Genomic DNA, 19,348 nt, shown 5'->3' on the forward strand with positions numbered 1-19,348 from the left:
ATATATATATATATATATATATATATATATATATATATACACACACACACACACACAATGAAGTATTACTCGGCAATCAAAAAGAATGAAATCTTGCCATTTGCAACTATGTGGATGGAACTGGAGGGTATTATGCTAAATGAAATTAGTCATTCAGAGAAAGACAAATATCATATGACTTCACTCATATGAGGACTTTAAGAGACAAAACAGATGAACATAAGGGAAGGGAAGCAAAAATAATATAAAAACAGGGTGGGGGGGACAAAACATAAGAGACTCTTAAATATGGAGAACAAACAGAGGGTTACTTACTGGAGGGGTTGTGGGAGGGGGGGATGGACTAAATGGGTAAGTGGCATTAAGGAATCTACTCCTGAAATCATTGTTGCACTATATGCTAACTAACTTGGATGTAAATTAAAAAAATAAATTAAATAAAAAGACAAATTAAAAAAAAAAAAAGAAAGAGTAACCAGAGGAGGTTTGCTGTACCAGTAATTAAGATACAAATACCTAATATTTACCGAATGCCTAGTTGTACTAGGAAGCTTTACAACTGCCCTAAAAGGTAGCTACTATGATTACCTTCATTTTACAGATGAAGAAAATAAGGCAAAGGGAAATTAGTGACTTTCCCAAGGTCACATTCATGGATGGAGCTGGGATTTTAGACCAATCAATTTGACTTTAAGCCCTCTTTCTTAACACCATACTTGTTTCTCTCATATTATATAATCTGAATAATTAAAATAGCTGAAAACTCAGGTAGATCAATGAAATAGAGCAGACAGCTCAGAAGAAGACTCTAATATATATAAGACTGAAGATTAATTTAAGCTGAGAACTCAAATCGGTGGATAACACAGACTGTATTCAATACCTGGCTCCAGAGTGATGATAGAGTGCTGTGGTTAGATGCACAGGCTTTGGTATCAAACAAATCTAAGAGTAAATAGCAGCTCACTCACTCCCTAGCTTTCTGACCTTGGCATAAAAGCAGTGACTTACTCATGGAGGCATGTAAATTGCTTCGTGTGGGGTGTTACATAAAAGAAGCACTCAATAAACATAAGCTATTTTTATTAGCACTCAGTAAACACTAGCTGTCATTATTATTGGCATGGGAGAATTAAAGCTAGGATCTTCATACCATACACAATTTCCAGTAAGTGGAGAAAAAAGAAGTTAAAAATAGAGTAGGTCTATCTAATTTTAGCATGAGGAAAATTTTTCTAGTTATAAAAACAAGGGGAAAAATCTTAAAACAAAATATTGATACTTGCACAATAATAAAAGTTAATTTAAATACTATGCCTAGGTGTTTTAAAACAGTTGTAATATGATGTAAAATTAGATACTAAATTTACCAATATACTGAATTTACTAATTTAAATTTAAAAATTCCTGGAGATTCAACCAATAAAGAGTAATTTCTACTGAAACTAAGTTTAAAATTTTAAATACAATAATAATTGCAATTTTTAAAACATTTCACTAGAAATTACTCTATGCTGATTAAATCACCAGGAATTTTCAGCACAAGATCTAACAATTTAACATGACCACTGTGGCCTGAGCTCTGGGCTTGCTCTGCCTTTTCTAATCCTTAAAGGGGTTTAAAGAGAAAGACACCATTAAAGAGAATGAGTCAGATGATTGCAGGTCCTTCTTTCCCAGTCATTGCACAAGCTGCTCAATTCTCATCCAGAGCAGGAAAGAGGCAGTATTTCTTTTCTTAATGTTTATATACTTTTGAGAGAGAGAGAGAGAGAGAGAGAGAGAGAGAGAGAGAGAGAGACAGCATGAGCAGGGAGGGGCAGAGAAAGAGATACAGAATCTGAAAGAGACCCCAGGCTCTCAGCTGTCAGCACAGAGCCTGATGTGGGGCTTGAACTCATGAACCATGAGATCATGACCTGAGCCAAAGTCGGACACTTACCACTGAGCCACCCAGGAGCCCCAGAGGCAGTATTTTAGAAAAATCTAATAAAGAATTTGACATTACATTATAAAATCTCTCTTAATTTAGATTTATCAATAGTATTAAAATTTATTTGCTTCTGATCTAAACATTTCTCATTTTGCAATTTACCTTTTTGATGTAATTTTATTTTATTTTTTAAAGTTTATTATTATTTTTTAGTAATCTCTACACCCAACATAGGGCTCGAACTCATGACCTTGAGATCAAGAGTCACATACTCTTCCAACTGAGCCAGCCAGGTGCCTCTGTGTGCATGTAATTTTAAATAAATGTTTTAAATACTAAGTATGTATCCCATTTAAAACATAACCCACAAAGCAACAGTAGTTATTTTCTCACCGAAGTCCAGGTGGGAACCTGGAGTGAAAATAAAGCATGGTTGAAAGTGGGTGCACTTTGGAGTCAGATAGACCTGGGGTCACCCCTGGCTCTGCCTTTTTCTAGCTGTATGACTCTAAACAAATTGCCACATTTTGTGGCACTATTAGTGTCCTCACCTGTAAAATGGAGATGATAATCCTCTCTCTCTCTCTCTCTCTCTCTCAGTTGTTCTAAGTAGTATAGATAATAAATGTAAAGCATCAGCTCCACTGTCTAGCCAGAGTAGAAATTTTGTCAATGCTTGCTGTGGTTACTATCACCTCCTAATTGTTTGATTCTTACCACCTCCTAATTGTTGATAGTTAACTTGCTGAGATGTTTAGTTTCCCATTTGAGGTACACGGGGACTAGTTTTATATTTCCTTAGAACAGTGCTTTCCCTATGGCTGGCGCTTCTTTCCCTGACTTCTTTTCTTCTCTCCCTCCTCTCCACTGTTTTCACACAGGATCCTGTGCTGGTCACCTGACAAGGCTGATTGACTGGTAAGTCGTGTAGCACACAGACTGACTTATTTCCATGAGTTACCAGGAAAAGAAGGGTTGTGTGTGCATGTATGTACATACTTTTTTCACATTACAAACACGACAAGCAAAGCAATAGAGTGACTTGCCCAGGGTCCCACAGGCTCTGCATCTCTTCTTGCCTATCTACGCATCACACGCCTCATAAAAGTATATGATTCTAAAGATTTCAGAGGGCTCCCTACATTTGAATTATGGCTTCTTGTAGTCTCTTCACAGCAGTATTGAGGATTGTCTTCCATTTCAGAATTTCCAATTTTGAGTGAGGATGTTGAAAGATCCAACCTTAAAACAACAACAACAACACACATAGTAACTCAAAATGGCTATTTAAAAATTTATCTCCACGTCAGTACTCACTAGATAAATCCTGCTCAGCTATCAGTCTACCCAAGCCTACTTGAAAAAGGAACCAAAATCCATTCATATTAAAGTGTAAGCAATTAGCTTAAGAATTACCTCTTCTCAGGAGATTTTAACTAAAATGGGATCAAAGCTTTAACCCCAAGGAATTAAATCCTTATGATGACATCTGAAGAAGTAGAGGCCTTTTAAAAATCCCTACATACCCATAGACCTACAGATCAGATTCTTCAGCATTCCCCAGTCCTGGGACAGAATCCCATCTCTCAAGAGAGAATATTTTATTGGTAGTCAGTAGATGTGGGTTCTGTTCCTGAGTCTTCTCTGTGGACACTGGAGGAAAAGAAGCACTTTCTTTCTAGGCAAGGAGCATGTGACTCTAGGGGCAGTGACTATCTCCTTATCTTCACTGTGTGAAGCAAGCCTAACCATAGAAATCTGCCAAGCAGGGATGGACAGAGAAGAATCCCTGCAAGTGTTGAGTCATACACCCTGCCTTGGACCTTTGCTCCTGTGGTTCTTCCTTTAATCTTGTGAGTTACCCCCAATACACGAGCACAGGATTCTCCTGTTGCTGAAGCTAGTGTGAGTTGGGTTCTTGTTACCTACAGCTTAAAGATTCCTGACTAACATAATCAATCACATTCAGGTTCATCATCACTGGATCAAGAGAACCGTCCTTACCTCAGATTGGAAAGGCTGAACAAATTCTATCCTCATTTTCTTAGGGTTAGATAATGCATTGTTGCCAGCCTCCCACTGTGGGATTTCAGTCCTGCCTTTTAATGACTAAAGGCTGGCTCCTTGCTCACAGACTATCTGCTTGTCATTCAGTTTCCTGCTGAGGGATTTCCTGTCACTGACTTTACCTACCTATTTGGACTCCTGGGCATTTTCATGCAGAACTCTCTGGATACCTTATAATTTACTTCATTAGTATTTGCTGTTTTGCCCTACTTACTATGCTTATTCTTAGCATATGCATATTTCCTCAATATCTATCCCTCTTCAGTGAGACAGTTCCAGTCCTAACTTGATTCCTAAATACATCAAATTCAGAAGCATATATAGGGAATGGGGAAGTATGGGAGGGACACTGGACTCCTAAAAGCATATTCCCTAAAAGCAGAAACTTCAACAGGTCTTAAAGTTCTTAGATTATGATGAAAAGATTATGAGAAGCAAATCTATGAGACCCATGGCAGTCAGCCCCAACTCCTACTCACTCCCTGAGCCACACAGCTATATTATGTCTGTATTTCAAGGGATGACGAGGTTCCCTTTTCCTAACAACCTATATCTTATCCCTTTTATAACCTCATAAAGGGATCATCTGTATTCTTCCTAGATTTGTGTAACCATAATCTTCCTTGGGAAGTCTCCTTTATAACATTTAAACAATTTAAGAACCAATTTTTGCCTTTTACCCCAGAAGGTTTGGTTCCTAGTCCAAGTTAGTATGTTTTTGTGATGGAAGGCCCTGGGTGCTCTTCTGGGGGGACAGGCATGTCATTGTTCCTGAAGCTAGTTTCTCAGAACCATGAAGAAAAAACTCCTAAGATACAAGAGTGGAGAAATCAGGGAAGGCTGGGGGTGGGGTGGGGGTGGGGGCTGCATTTGAAACTTTTTGACTTGGAATCCATGAACTTAAATGTCTGGCTCTGACTGAGGTTATACTATGAGGATGACTGAGAGAGTTTTCAAATTCAGGGAATGTAAGTGATTCTCACTCTGCTTGCTCATTAGAGTCGACCCTAATTTGGGTGGGTAAAGGGATCTTACCATTTTCTAAACAGATCTTGGATAACAGGGAGAAGTGGATGACAACAGGTAAATGGCTATCCTGCGGGATCTGTGAATACTGGTTTTGTTTGACAAGAGCTAGGAAAAAAGGAAGGAGGAAGAAGATGAGAGGGCAGAGGGGAAAGAGAAGAGAAAGTGAGTATTTTGCTAAATCATCATCAACACAAAAAACAGTTGTCAATATTTTAATATTCTTATGAGGGCATTAGCAAAATTTTCCATAGGTACCCATAGTGACTCATAAAATATTTTAATTTGCTCTAGAAATGAAACCGCTTTTTAAAATTAAATATCTTTGCATAACTTCTGGATTTACTAAAAGATTGTGTTTATGCTTTTGTTCTAAGAGTTGCCCTTTCACATGAGAACCACTAAAAAAATTCATATTTTACTTTCATTTATTTTTTTAGCAATGGGATAATAGTTAGCAGCCTGTTCTGGTTAAAAAAAAAAGGCTACATGGACAGAAAGCCTCTCTGTATCATTAAGTTTTGTGCTAAAATGTAAACCTAATTCATTTTTTTTTAAGTTTATTGATTTACTTTGAGAGAAAGAGAGAGAGAGTGATCTGGGGAGGGGCAGAGAGAGAGAGAGAGAGAATCCCAAGCAGGCTCCCCACTGCCATTGTGGAGCCCGGCACAGTGTTCGAACTCACAAACCATGGGATCATGACCTGGGCCAAAATCTAGAGTTAGACACTTAACGGACTGAGCCACCCAGGCACCCCAAAATGTAAATTAAGACAAGAAATTCTATTAGTGTATGAAGTGGAATGAAGTCATCTTATAAAATAAAATTAGATCTTAAAATCTATCTAAAAATAAAATATTTAGGGATATTTTGAAAAGAAAGCAAAACTCATGGTAGCTTCTTAAACTTTATATATGAATCGGGAAGTCCTTATTTCCAGGAATCCATACAAATAGTTTGCATCTAAAATTTAAAAAAATAAAAATTAAATTAAAGTAAAGTAAAAAGATGAGAAAATTACAATGATAAAAGTAAAAGAAATAAGGGTACAAGTAAGAATATGCACAATAACTATGGCTAATATTTATTAAGCACTTACCATATGCCAGGCACTATGCTAAGCACATTACATGCATTATAAATTAGTTTATTTCTTTCAACAAAATTCTACAATTAATCATCCTCATTTTACAGAGGAGGAATTCAGGTAAGTCTAGAATAAGACCTAGAAAATTTGCTAGTACTTGTTCTAAGTTCCTAGTGATGTTGATGCACTGGTTCCGGAACCACACTTTGAAAACTGCTACAGAGCATTCCAATCTTTTTATTAACAGCAATCACTTGTTCTTAAAGAGTAAAAATTGTATTGCTAAAATTATCTTGTTCAAGCAAATGCATTAGGCTTCATGAACCATCAGGAACCTGTAATAATACCTATATACCAAAGGGTTACTCTGAGGATAATATGAGATAATGGAAATAATAATAATAAAATAACAGGAGTGCCTGGGTGGCTCAGTCAGTTAAGCATCCGACTTTGGCTCAGGTCATGATCTCATGGTTCATGAGTTCAAGCCCTGCACTGGGCTCTCTGCCATCAGAGCAGAGCCTGTTTGGGATTCTCTCTCTCTCTCTCTCTCTCTCTCCCTCTCTCTCTCAAAATAAATAAACATTAAAAAAATAATAAGATAACAAATACATAAGTAGTGTCTACCACTGGGTGATGAATGGAAGTGTTTAACCAGTATATTGCACACCTGAAACTAACATGACACTGTATGTTAACTGGAATTTAAATAAAAACTTAAAAAAAAAAGTAGTATCTACTATATCTAGATACTTTTCCAAGTGTTTTAGTGTTAACTTATTTAATATTCAGAACCACCCTGGAAAGAGATATGGTTTCTAGTACGATGTTACAGACAATGAAACTGAGACAAAGAGGGGTTATGAAATGTGTTCATAATTATATGAGCTCAAAGTTATATAAGCAGTAATGCAATAGCCAGGATTTGGACCCAGGAATCCTAAAAGCAAAGGCTTAATCACTACACTAGTTTACTTCTCTACCTCAGAGGGGTCATTGTAGAGATAGCAACCACTACTATTTATTCTCATTGTCAAAATCATTATCACTATTACAATAGCAGAATGAGAATTAGGGATAAGATAGCAGAAAGGCTACTATATTGGGAGTTAGAAGACCAGGGTTGGGATCACGGCTCAATCAGAAACTGTATGACTTTGGGCAAGTTACTCAGCCCTTTGGAATCTCAGTTTTCTTCTTAGTGAAACAGAAACCCTATTAGCTGCCTGACAGGGATATCTGGACAACTAAATTAGATAATAGCTAGAAAGATCCCTATGATCTATAAAATGTTATAATCGAATATGATTTTAATATTTAAAATATCAGCTCTTTTGCTATGTTGAAACTTGCTTGTATATATCAACACAACAGAAGCTAAAGTGAGAAATCTTAAAAGTACTGAAAATAAAGCTTCACTCTGGGGGTAAAAGTGGGGTCTACCTGTACTCTCCAGAATGTAGTGCTAAGCTCTGGTGAGGTTCTTCATCCTTTTTAAATTGCATGTTTGTGCCAGTCACTCATATCTCCCTATTAAGTTTTCTGAAATTATTATCAGCAAAAATTTCAGACCCCTAAGACTTTATTATTATTTTTAACATTCTTGGGTTTGGTACTTGCAAATGTTTTCAGCATCTGAGAAGAGCATCAATGTCTTGGAATTAAATAGGTAACTTCATCAAAAAAAATTTTTTTTAACATTTATTTTTGAGAGAGAGAGAGAGAGAGAGAGAGAGACAGAGAATCAGCAGGGGAGGGGCAGAGAGAGAGGGAGACACAGAATTGGAAGCAGGCTTCAGGCTCTGAGCGGTCAGCACATAGCCCGATGAGGGGCTCGAACCCATGAACCATGAGATCATGACCTAGCCAAAGTCGGACGCCTAACCGACTGAGCTACCCAGGCACCCCAGTAACTTCATCTTAACAGTGAAAAATCTAGAGGCTAAGAACAGGCAAAGATCAGGTGGCAGGAGAGAGCAACATTCTGAGAGGACGATGGTCCCTCAGAAGTGAGGGAAGAAGAAAGCAGAATTGATTTCTCCATGAGGCACATGACATGTCTAGAAGCCCCCCAAAATGTTTTAATTTTAGTTTCTCTTAAAGCAGAAGAAGAAACTGAATAAGACAATAATGAATAAATAATAATGAGTCTAGCTGGATTAGATTTATCTTTGTAATAATGCAGTCGTAAGATACAGTTTTTAATAACTTCTATGAAGTAAGGGACACAGTGAAGGGAAAAGCACCAGAGCCCACAAAAGCCCTAATTTGGCCCAGGGAGTGAGGGAACACAAATGTGGTCGTAGGCAGAAAGGAACTGTGGAAGCAGCATCAACTCAAGTGTCTCTAAAATGGGCCATTTTGTACTATTTCACATATATATCATATTATCACAAGTTCCTGGTTTTAGGCTTACAGACTCAACTCTTCTCACTCTGAAATTAAATGCCCCCTTGTGTATATATACCTGCCCTTTCACTCAGTTCCTTTTATTTACCACCTTATAAGAAGGAAAGCTTCCTTTTTCACAGTTAGCTTAGTCCCCCATCTTGTTTTCTATTGTGATAAAGTATACATAATACAAAAATTTACCATTTAACCATTAAGATATTTTTATTGTGGTTAAATTTGCATAATGTAAAATTTACCATTTTAACCATTAAAATTTTTTTTTAATGTTTATTCATTTGTGAGAGACAGAGAGAGACAGAGCGTGAGTGGGGGAGGGGCAGAGAGAGAGGGAGATATAGAATCCAAAGCAGGCTCCAGGCTCCAAGTTGTCAGCATACAGCCCGACTTGGGGCTTGAACTCACAAATCGTGAGATCTTGACCTGAGATGAAGTCAGATGCTTAACCAACTGAGCCACCCTGGTGCCCCCCATTTTAACCATTCTGAAGTGTACAGTTTTGAAGCATTAAGTTCATTCAAGTTCATTTACATTGTTGTACAATCATCACCACCACCATTCATCTTCAGAAAGTTTTCTTCTTCCTCAATTGAAATTCTATAACCATTTAACAGTATCTGCCTATCCTCCCTTCCTGCCAGCCCCTTGCAACTACCATGCTACTTTCTGTCTTTACGAATTTGATTACTTTAGGTATCTCATGTAAGTGGAGTTATGGTATATTTGTCCTTTTGTTCTGGCTTACTTCACTTAGTATAATGGTCTTCAAGGTTCATCTACATTATAATGTGTATCAGAATTTCATTCCTTTTTAAGGCTGAATAACATTCCACTGTATATATAATACCATAATTTGTTTAACCATCCACCTGTCTATGGACGTTTGAGTTGTTTCCACCTCTTGGCTATTGTAAATAATGCTGCTATAAGCGTTGGTATACAAACATCTGTTTGAGTCCCTGCTTCTAATCACCTCCAGTTGAAGATAACTTCTTCCAGGTCTCAAATTATTTTTTTTAGTTTATTTATTTATTTGGAGAGAGACAGATTGGTAGAGAAAGAATCCCAAGCAGGTTCTGAGCTGTCAGCACAGAGTTTGATGCAGAGCTCGATCCGCAAACCATGAGATCATGACCTGAGCTGAAACCAAGTGGGCTGTTTAAACGACTGAGCCACCCAGGCACCCTTGGCCTCAAATTATTTTTAAAAACAATGTCTGACACAAGACAAAAATAATCATATTCACAAGGAATCAAGAGAACATGAATGAGAACCAGCAGAAACAAAAGGAGGACCCCACAATAGATTCACATAAATATGCCCATCTGATTTGTGAGAAAGATACAAAAGCAATTCAATGGAGGAAAGACAGCATTTTCAACAATGATGCTGAAGCAACTGGACAACCATAGGCAAAAAAATGAACCTCAGTGTAGGTCTCACACTTTATACAAAAGGTAATGCCAAATGGGTCATGGACTTAAATGTAAAATGTAAAACTAAAATGTAAAACTATAAAACTTTTAGGAAAAAAAATAGGAGAAAACCTTCAGGATTTAGGGGTAGGCAGAGAACTCTTAGCCTTAATACCAAAAACACTATTCATAAAAAGATTTTTCAAAAGTTGGACTTCATCAAAATTTAAAACTTTTTCTTTGCAAAGGACTCTATTAAAAAGATGAGAAGACACTGGGAGAACATATTTGGAAAGCACATATACAACAAAGGACTAGTATCTAGAATATATAAAGAACTCTCAAAATTCAACAATTAAAAAAACAATCCAATTAGAAAATTAAGCAGACACGGGAGATATTTCACTGAAGAGGATATACAGATGGCAAATATTCAATATCATTAGCCATTAGAGAAATGCAAATTAAAACTATAATGAGATATTATTACACACCTACAAGAATGGCTAAAATAAAAAGTGGTGATAATACCCAAATGCTGGTGAGAATATGGAGAAATGGTATCACTCATACATTGCTGGTAGGAATGTAAAACAGTAGAGCCATGGAGTGCCCGGCTGGCTCAGTCAGAAGAACATGTGATTCTTGATCCTGGGGTCGTGGGTTTAAGCCCCATGTTGGGTATAGAGATTACTTAAATAAAACTTAGAAACAAAAACAAAAACAAAACAAAAAACCAGTACAGCCTCTCTGGAAAAATAGTTTGAAAGTTTCATATAAAAGTAAACATGCAGTTGCCACATAGCCCAGCAATTGTACTTCTGGGCATTTATCAAAGAGGAATCTAAACTTATATTTACATAAATCCTATACCCAAATGTTTTAGCAGCTTTCATAATAGCTAAAAACTAAAGGAAAAAAAACCCAAACAAACAAACAAACAAACAAACAAACCCAAATACCTAGATGTCCTTCAAGGAAGGAATGGTTAAACAAACTGTAGTACATTCATACCATGGAATACTACTGGGCAATAAAAAGGAACAAGCTACTGATACATACTACTTGGATATATCTCCAGAGAATTAAGCTTGCTGAAAAAAGGCAATCACCAAAAGTTATACATTGCATGATTTCATTTATATAACATCCTTGAAATGACAAAAATATAGAAATGTATAACACGTTGGTGGTTGTCAAGATTAAAGAGGGGGTGGAAGAAGGAGGGAAGTGGGTGTGGTTGCAGAAGGACTCCATGAATGATTCTTGCCTTGATAGAAATGTTTTGAATCTTGACTGTATCAATGTCAATATCCTGGCTGTGATATTGTACTATAGTTTTGCAAGATGTTGTCATATAGAGAAAGGGTAAGGGTATATGGTATCTCTCTGTATGTGGATCTACAATCATCTTAAAATAAAAAGTTAATTAAAAAAATTACATATGTGGCTAGCATCATATTTATTTTGGACCCTGCCACTGTAAAAGTATTTGTAGGATCCCTTAAGGCAGAGAGTTCATATCACATGAATGTAAAGTGTAACAGATGCTTACAATGAAAGCACTATAAATTGTTGTATCTTTCTCCTGACAGTCACTAACACTTATTAAAATTATTAACACAAACCAAATATAATGTTTTGTCAACATCTCACTCACTTGCTATTTTTATTCATTTTTTAAAAATGTTTGTTTATTTTTGAGAGAGAGAGAGTGCGTAATAGTGAGTGCGCATGAGTGAGGGGGGAAAGGCAGAGAGAGAGGGACAGAGAGAATCCCAAGCAGGTTCCACACCCAGTGCAGAGCTCCACGTGGGGTTCAGTCTAACAAACCTGAGCTGAAATCAAGTCAGGCGATTAACTGACAGAGCCACCCAGGCGCCCCTTTATTCCTTAAAAAAAAAAAAAGAAACCTGGAGGATTATTTACAAATCTAATTAACTTCTACTCACCCGATGAAACAGGGTGGTCTTTTTTTGCTTTCACAAGATGATTTTCCTTATGATATTCCTCTCTTGCACAGGTGCTGATTTGGGTCATGTTTTTGGAATCTCTTTTTAAGGCATTGTTTTTCTTCAGATTTTTCGTTGCACACTTACAAACACCTTCAATAAGATCATGCCAGCTGTAATTCATAAGATTTACAATTCCCGCAGGGAAAGTAATGTTATACTCAGCATATTTCTGCAACATCTCCCCAAGTTCACTCAGTATTTCAGCAGCAATCAGTTTATATTCTTCAAATAGATTCTTTTGCCGGTATATTTTGGTGAATCGAAGGTTAGATGAAAACTTGGAAACACCAGAAATTTGTGAGATCCCAGATGAATGGAATTCATCTTTCTTCTCACATTCAGCTACTGTAGATAGTCTTGCTTCCTTTTGTTCTTTAGATACTGTACTGTTTGTATGACTGTAAAAAACATATGTAAGCCTTAAAAGATATTTTATTTTCTTTAACTCAGTAATTCAACTTCTGGAAATCCATCTTAAAATTTAATAAAAAGGATGTATAATATCTGTGAATAAAATTGCTAACTGTAACATTATTTGTTGATATTAGAAAAAATTGAAAAAAAAAATAATGGCCCATAAGGATATAGCTAAGTAAATAGTGCCATGCTCATACAATGGGTAGCATGAAGAATTGTTTGGAAAATTCCTCTTAGTAATTTGGGAAAATGCTTACATTATAATATTATATAAAGATTATACACGGTTATATATGTGGAATGATCTCAAATGTAAATGTATGCACCATATATCTGCTAGTACAGAAACTAAGCAAATATCCTCTAAAAAAGTAAATTGATTATGGGATTGTAGAAGTCATTTTTTTGCCTTCTTTTATACTTTATACTTTTCTAACTTTTCTACAATTAATATTTATTACATTTATGAACAGAAGATAAAAACCAGTATGTGTGTGTACTGCTTATTCATTACCTTAATTATAAGACAAGACAGAGGTCGTTTCTTCCAAAGAGCCTTCCCTGAATTTCTTAGGTTAGACTACAAACACGTTGTATGTTCCCTTAGCCTGTCCTACACACCCCATCAGATGTTACTACATTATACTGAAATTCCAAAGCAGCAACAGAAACAGATCTGCAAAGGTCTAGATATCTCATATATTGGAATTTTCAGCCACAGTTTACAAAACAACTATGCATACCATGTTTAAAACTTGCAAGTGATCTACTCCTTTTGGTAATAGCATCTAGGTAATTCAAAGTAACCCTTTCTTGGAGACAACTAGAAAAGCTGGACCAAAAAAAAATTTTTTTTTCTTAAAGGCTACAGAGAGCTAACAAGATAGTGATGAGTTACTATCAGTATCTGGAAGAAGATTGAAATCCAAAGAGAAAAACCCCATATTTTCCCCCTTTGTGGAAGGTTAGAGGTATGGAAGGAAAATTTACCAATTCTATAAGATGCATCTGAGAGGCTTAAAGACTGGTCAGGACTTTTGATAGCTTTGTGGGGGCTAAGTGTTCAAAATTTGGAATCTAGGGCCTTCCATGGCAAGGTTATTGGTTGAGACTCGAAAGGCTGTGGCCTAGGAGTAAGGATTTTCCAGAAGTACACCTAGACCAGCACATTATAACACAGCTTCAAATTATCTCATTTCCTGACATTGAATTAAGGTGACCCCTAAGTGTTGCTATCCACAAACTCCTGACGGAAACAAATGTAAATCTCGTCCAGTAGAAGTTGACTTCATCCTAGCCCTCAAATAATTTTTTAAAAAGTTTTTTAAAGTTTTTAGAAGTTTACTTTGAGAGAAAGAGAGAGAGAGAGAGAGAGAGAGAGAGAGAGAGCGAGCTGGGGAGGGGCAGAGAGAGAGGGAGGGAGAATCCCAAGCAGGTTCAGCACTGTCAGTGCAGAGCCTGATGCAGGGCTTGAAATCACAAACCGTGAGAACATGACCTGAGCCAAAATCAAGAGTCAGAGGCTTAACTGAATGAGCCACCCAGACGCCCCCAAATTATTTTTAAAAATAGTTTTCAAATATAATATGTGACACAAAGTGTTTTAAAACACAAGATTTACAAGGAATCAAGAGAACGTGAATGAGAGCCAGTAGAAACAGCAACTAATAAAATAGAACCATAGGGAGATATATAGTTTAAAATAACTCTGCTTACAATGACCAAGGAAATTGAGAATGTTTGCAAAGAACTGAAAGCTACACACACACACACACACACACATACACACATGAGCATGTTTGAAAAAGAACCAGATAGAAATTATAAAGCTGAAAAATATCATAAGCCAAATTAAGAACTCAGTAGATGGGTTTAACAGCATATTAGACACAAAGCTGAAAAGAAAATTAGTTAAACGAAAGACAAGTCAGAAGAAAATCTTCACAATGAAGTATCGAAAGATAAAATTGAGCAGAAGTAAGATCATAAAATACCATCTGTTTATAGTCATCAAAATTTACTATTAATTTAAAAAATAAAAGGATAAAATGGAGGGGGATCCTGTTGGTAAATTAAAACATGTGTGTTATTTGACTCACCCCATGAATTTATATATATAACACTAACCAACTCAGCCACTCAGGTGCCCCTCATATTGACTTCTAAAGATGTAGAGCTACACTGTATGTATACTAGTATTTCACGCTAATATCTATATTAACATGGAATGTATATAAAAGGGAACATACAATTCCATGGCCATTGCTATCCTGAGAGAGAGTGTTTGGCACTCTCTTGGGCCAAAGTTGTTCACCTTTGATAAGACCGTCTGAATTCTTAATGTTTTAACTCTACTACCAAAGTGATTATGGTTAAGATTTGGCCTACCATGTATCTAAACTACCAGGAGAGAGAATGTACTGCTGATCAAGTGGCATTTAAGTCTATTGCTTCCTAGAGGAATTCTTCCAAAACAACTAGAAATTAGTGGCACCCCCACGCCCTTCCCAGTCCCACAGACATTTTTGGTTGATAAGTCCATATCCCAGGTGCTGATTACCCCATCTCTGGGCCCTTAAAATGCACAGGGTTTGAATCTAGGGGGTAGAGACTAAAGGAAGGTCAGACTTCAGCTGACTCTCTCTTACAAGGCATTACCAACAGCCTAGTTTTACAAATTTCTTCAGTGTTTTTCTCCACACACTTTTAGGAACTGATACAGTTCCTGCCAACTACAAATCATTTATCTGCCCCCTTAATGGCAAAATTCCTTTTTTTTATTATGATAAATTTCACATAAAATTTACCATTTTAACCAATTTTAAGTGTACAGTCCTAAAGCATTGAGTATATCCACATTATTGTGCAAACATTGCTATCATTCATCTCCAGAACTTTTTCATCTTCACCAATGAAACTCTGTACCCATTAACACTAACTCTCCATCCCTCCTGTGGAGGTTCAGAGCATACCACCCCAAAATATGCCATTTTAGCATATTGATTATATTGAGTTAAAGGCATTTGAAAAATAGCAAATGGAAGGTGCATTCTGACCTTCCTTTTTCTTCCTGAAAGCAGGAGCTAAAACCCTCAGGTGAAACATACCCTCCCTATACCAGGAGGAAGAAACATTCTTATCACCAAAGATTAAGTTGAGGTCAGGAAAAATCTGTACAAACAAATTTGTTAAACTCTTACCTTCTGAGTCATTTCTCAAGGATTAGTTGCTCTAGCCTACCCCTTTGTCTTGTCACATTTTCACAGTTTATTATTTTGTCCAACCTAGCATATAAGCATTCAACTCTGTTCCATTGGGTGTTTGTTCTACACTTAAAAATTACTAGATAAAAATGTTTTTCTCCTACTGATCTGTCTTATATCCATCCCAGTAGGAGATCCTGAGAAGGTAGAAGAGACATTATATACCCTATATCACTCACTCCACCCCCAGCCCTGGTAACCACCATTCTACTTTCTGTGTCTACAATTTTGACTACCCTATGAACTTCATATAAGAGGAATCATACAATATTTGTTCATTTGTGACTGTCTTATTTCATTTAGCATAACGTCTTCAAGGTTCAGCCATGTTGCAGCATGTGTTGGAATTTCCTTTTTAAGGAGTAACATTCCATTGTACGTGTATACCACGCTTTGTTTATCCCCTCATCTCTCAATGGACTTGGGTTGCTTCCACCTTTTTGGCAATTATGAATAATACTGCTATGAACATGGGTATATACTACCTGTTCAAGTCCCTGATTTCACTTCTAGAATTGTAATTGCTACATCATGGTAACTCTATGTTTAATTTTTTGAGGAAATGTCATATAATTTTCTACAGTCACTGCACCATTTTACAGTTCCACCAGCAATGCACAATCCAATTTCTCCACATCCTTGCCAATACTTGTTACCTTCTGTTTTTTTTTTTAAATAGACATCCTAATGGGTGTGAAGTGGTATACAGTAAAAGTTGTTTTGCTTTGAAAAAGCAAAGTTTTGAAAGTTGTTTATACTTGCTCCCATTCTCTATTCAACCCACTCTATGTGTCCCCACCTCTCCACAGAGAAGCCTCTTTTAAAGTCACCAAAATCCTTGATCATACTGAACCAAACAGTCACTATTCAGTCTTCAACTCATACAACTCCCACGCAGCATTTGACATAACTGAACATTCTTGAAACATTTTCTTCATTGGTTTTTTGAACATCACTTTCTCTTGGTTCTCCTCCCTCACTGGATATTCCTTCTCCAACCCTTTGCTGGTTTCTCTTCATCTCTGAGTTAACTTCTCCCTCTCACACCTCCCTTCTTCTCTCTACCTATACTCCCTTTGTAAGCTTACCCATTTGAAAGGCTTTAAAAACTATTTAGACCCTGACAACTCACAAATGTACATATCTACTTCTGACCTCGCACCTGACCCCCAAACTTTTATACCCACTTTCTACATAACATCTCTAAAAGGCATCTCAAGGTCAACTTATCCAACATGTCCAAAAATGAACTCCTGGTCTTTCCCACCAAACCTGTTTTTCCCTTAGTTTTTACTTACTTCAATAAATAGCAACTCCATTCTTCTAGCTGTTCAGGTCAAAGGCTCTGGTGTTGTCTTTGGATATCTTTATCCTATCTTTTTCTCACATTCTATATCTGTTCCATAACAAACCCAGTCATCTCTACCTTAAACTATATCCAGAATCAACCTTATTGCTCCTCTTTCAGAACTATCACACTAGGTGATCTACAATCATCCCTTGCCTAGATTATTACTATAGATAGGCTCTTATCTAATCTTCTGCTTTTCCCACCAGTTCTTAAAATTGAATCTCAACACACAAGCCTAGTCATTTAATCAGGTCCAGTGACCCCTCTACACTCAGATTCTGCAATGGCTTTCCATGTCACTCAGTATAAAAGCCTGCATAACAGTGGCACCTAAGGTCTTTCATGATCTGACCCTCTCCGTCCCCTCTTTTTTTTTTGCTATTTATTTATTTATTTATTTATAGATAGATATTTATTTATTTTGAGAGAGAGAGACAGAGAGAGAGAGATAGGGAGTGAGCAAGGAAAGGGCAGAAAAAGAGGGAGACAGAGAATCCCAAGCAGGCTCCACAGCTATCAGCATGGAGCCTGACAAGGGGCCTGAACCCATGAATCATGAGATCATGACCTGAGCTGAAATCAAGAGTTCGATGCTTAACCGACTGAGCCATCCAGGCGCACCTCTCTTATTATTATTTTTTTTAATGTTTATTTATTTTTGAGAGAGAGAGAGTGAGTGGGGAAGGGTAGAGAGAGAAGGGGACAGAGGATCTGAAGTGGGCTCAGTGCTGACAGCAGCAAGCCTGATGCGGGGCTCGAACTCAACTCATGAACTCTGAGATCATAACCTGAGCTGAAGTTGGATGTTCAACCAACTGAGACACATAGATGCCTCTCCCTTTCCTCTTATTCTTATAATCTTATCTCCTACTACTCTCTTCCAATTCATTCTGCTTCAGCCACACTGGCCCCCTTGTTACCCTCAAATAGACCAAGGATGCTTCTCACTGTTATGTACCATACACCCTTACATCCATCTTCTGCTCAAATATTACTATAGAAATGGAGCCATTTTGAACACCTTATACAATATAGCATCACCCTCTTCCCCTTGAACCTGTTTTTTTCTCTAAGGCACATATCACTATTTGATATTCTATATATTTACTTGTTTATTTGGCTTTAATTTGTTTCCTTTTGCTCCAATGAAAGCCATGAAGCAGAGGCTTTGTTTTATTCATTACTGTTTCTCTAGCACATATTTGCTCAACAAATATTAGTATAAAGAGAAAAAAGATAGATTTAGGTCCAGATAGCAATGTTAGTGGGTTAGTGGCTTTGCTCAGATGTGATCCTTCTTTAAGATGGGAGCCATGAGGGGCACCTGGGTGGCTCAGTCGGTTAAGCATCCGACTTCAGCTCAGGTCATGATCTCACAGTCCATGAGTTTGAGCCCTGTGTCACGATCTGCTGACAGCTCAGAGCCTGGAGCCCGTTTTGGATTCTGTGTCTCCCTCTCTCTCTGCCCCTCCCCTGCTCATGCTCTGTCTCTCTCTGTCTCAAAAATAAATAAAATCATTAAAAAGTTTTTTTAAAAAGATAGGAGCCATGAGTTGAATATAGAACATTTATATCCCAAGCACATATTTTACTGAGCAACATCAAAGGTATCTTCAAGCCTCTGATAGTTGATATAATAAAATCTAGGAGGACAATCAAGCATACATTGCATGGACACTGTGTTACACAGAATACACAGAGAAGGAACAGTCCTTCCCTTTCAGGAGCTTAAAATCTATAATCTGGCTACTATCTTTACTCATTTATTCAATCAGTATCTATTGCATAAGAAACCAAAACTGATTTCACTACACTATCAGAGGTATGAACAAAAGTACTTTAAATGAGCTGTCCTTTGAAATGTTCCCTAAACCAGTTGCTCCCTAAACCAGACAGCTAACCAAGTCATTACAATTTCAAAGTGTTTTCTTCCACCAAGTCAGTGTGGTAAAACATTATCAACACTCGATGGAATTTCACTTGCATAAAGTTTTTATTAAATGGTAAACAGCACTGGGACACCTGGGTGGCTCAGTTGGTTAAATGACTGTGGCTCAGGTCATGATTTCAGGGATTGTGAGTTTGAGCCCTGAATTCGGCTCTGTGCTGATGGCTCAGAGCCTGGAGCCTAGAGTCTGCTTCAGATTCTGTGTCTCCCTCTCTCTCTGCCTCTCCCCTGCTCACACTCTGTCTCTGTCTCTCTCTCAAAAACAAATAAAACATTAAAAATTAAAAAAATTTTTTAAAATGGTAAACAGCACTAAAGAGTTACTTGTATTTCTCTTCTAAATAATAATTCCATTCACATAATGTGAAAAGTAACAGTACTTTCCCAACTAAGTATTTAAGTAAAGTAAAAGGGAAT

At 37.1% G+C, this 19,348-nt stretch overlaps 1 protein-coding gene across 3 annotated transcripts in view; it reads right to left on the reverse strand.

The window, feature by feature from the left end:
• Nucleotides 1-19,348, reverse strand: part of LOC125170709 (uncharacterized protein C3orf20 homolog) — a 136,340-nt gene that overhangs the window by 88,330 nt on the left and 28,662 nt on the right. For all 3 annotated transcript variants that reach the window (XM_047867394.1, XM_047867396.1, XM_047867395.1), the window contains 3 exons: nucleotides 11,890-12,350; nucleotides 5,036-5,134; nucleotides 3,076-3,175 (listed from right to left, as the gene is read on the reverse strand). In XM_047867394.1, the coding sequence (XP_047723350.1) occupies nucleotides 3,076-3,175; nucleotides 5,036-5,134; nucleotides 11,890-12,350 (660 nt within the window). The remainder of the gene's footprint in view (nucleotides 1-3,075; nucleotides 3,176-5,035; nucleotides 5,135-11,889; nucleotides 12,351-19,348) is intronic.

The sequence above is a fragment of the Prionailurus viverrinus genome, chromosome B4 (assembly GCF_022837055.1).
Source record: "Prionailurus viverrinus isolate Anna chromosome B4, UM_Priviv_1.0, whole genome shotgun sequence".
In the NCBI taxonomy this organism is placed as follows: Eukaryota; Metazoa; Chordata; class Mammalia; order Carnivora; family Felidae; genus Prionailurus; species Prionailurus viverrinus.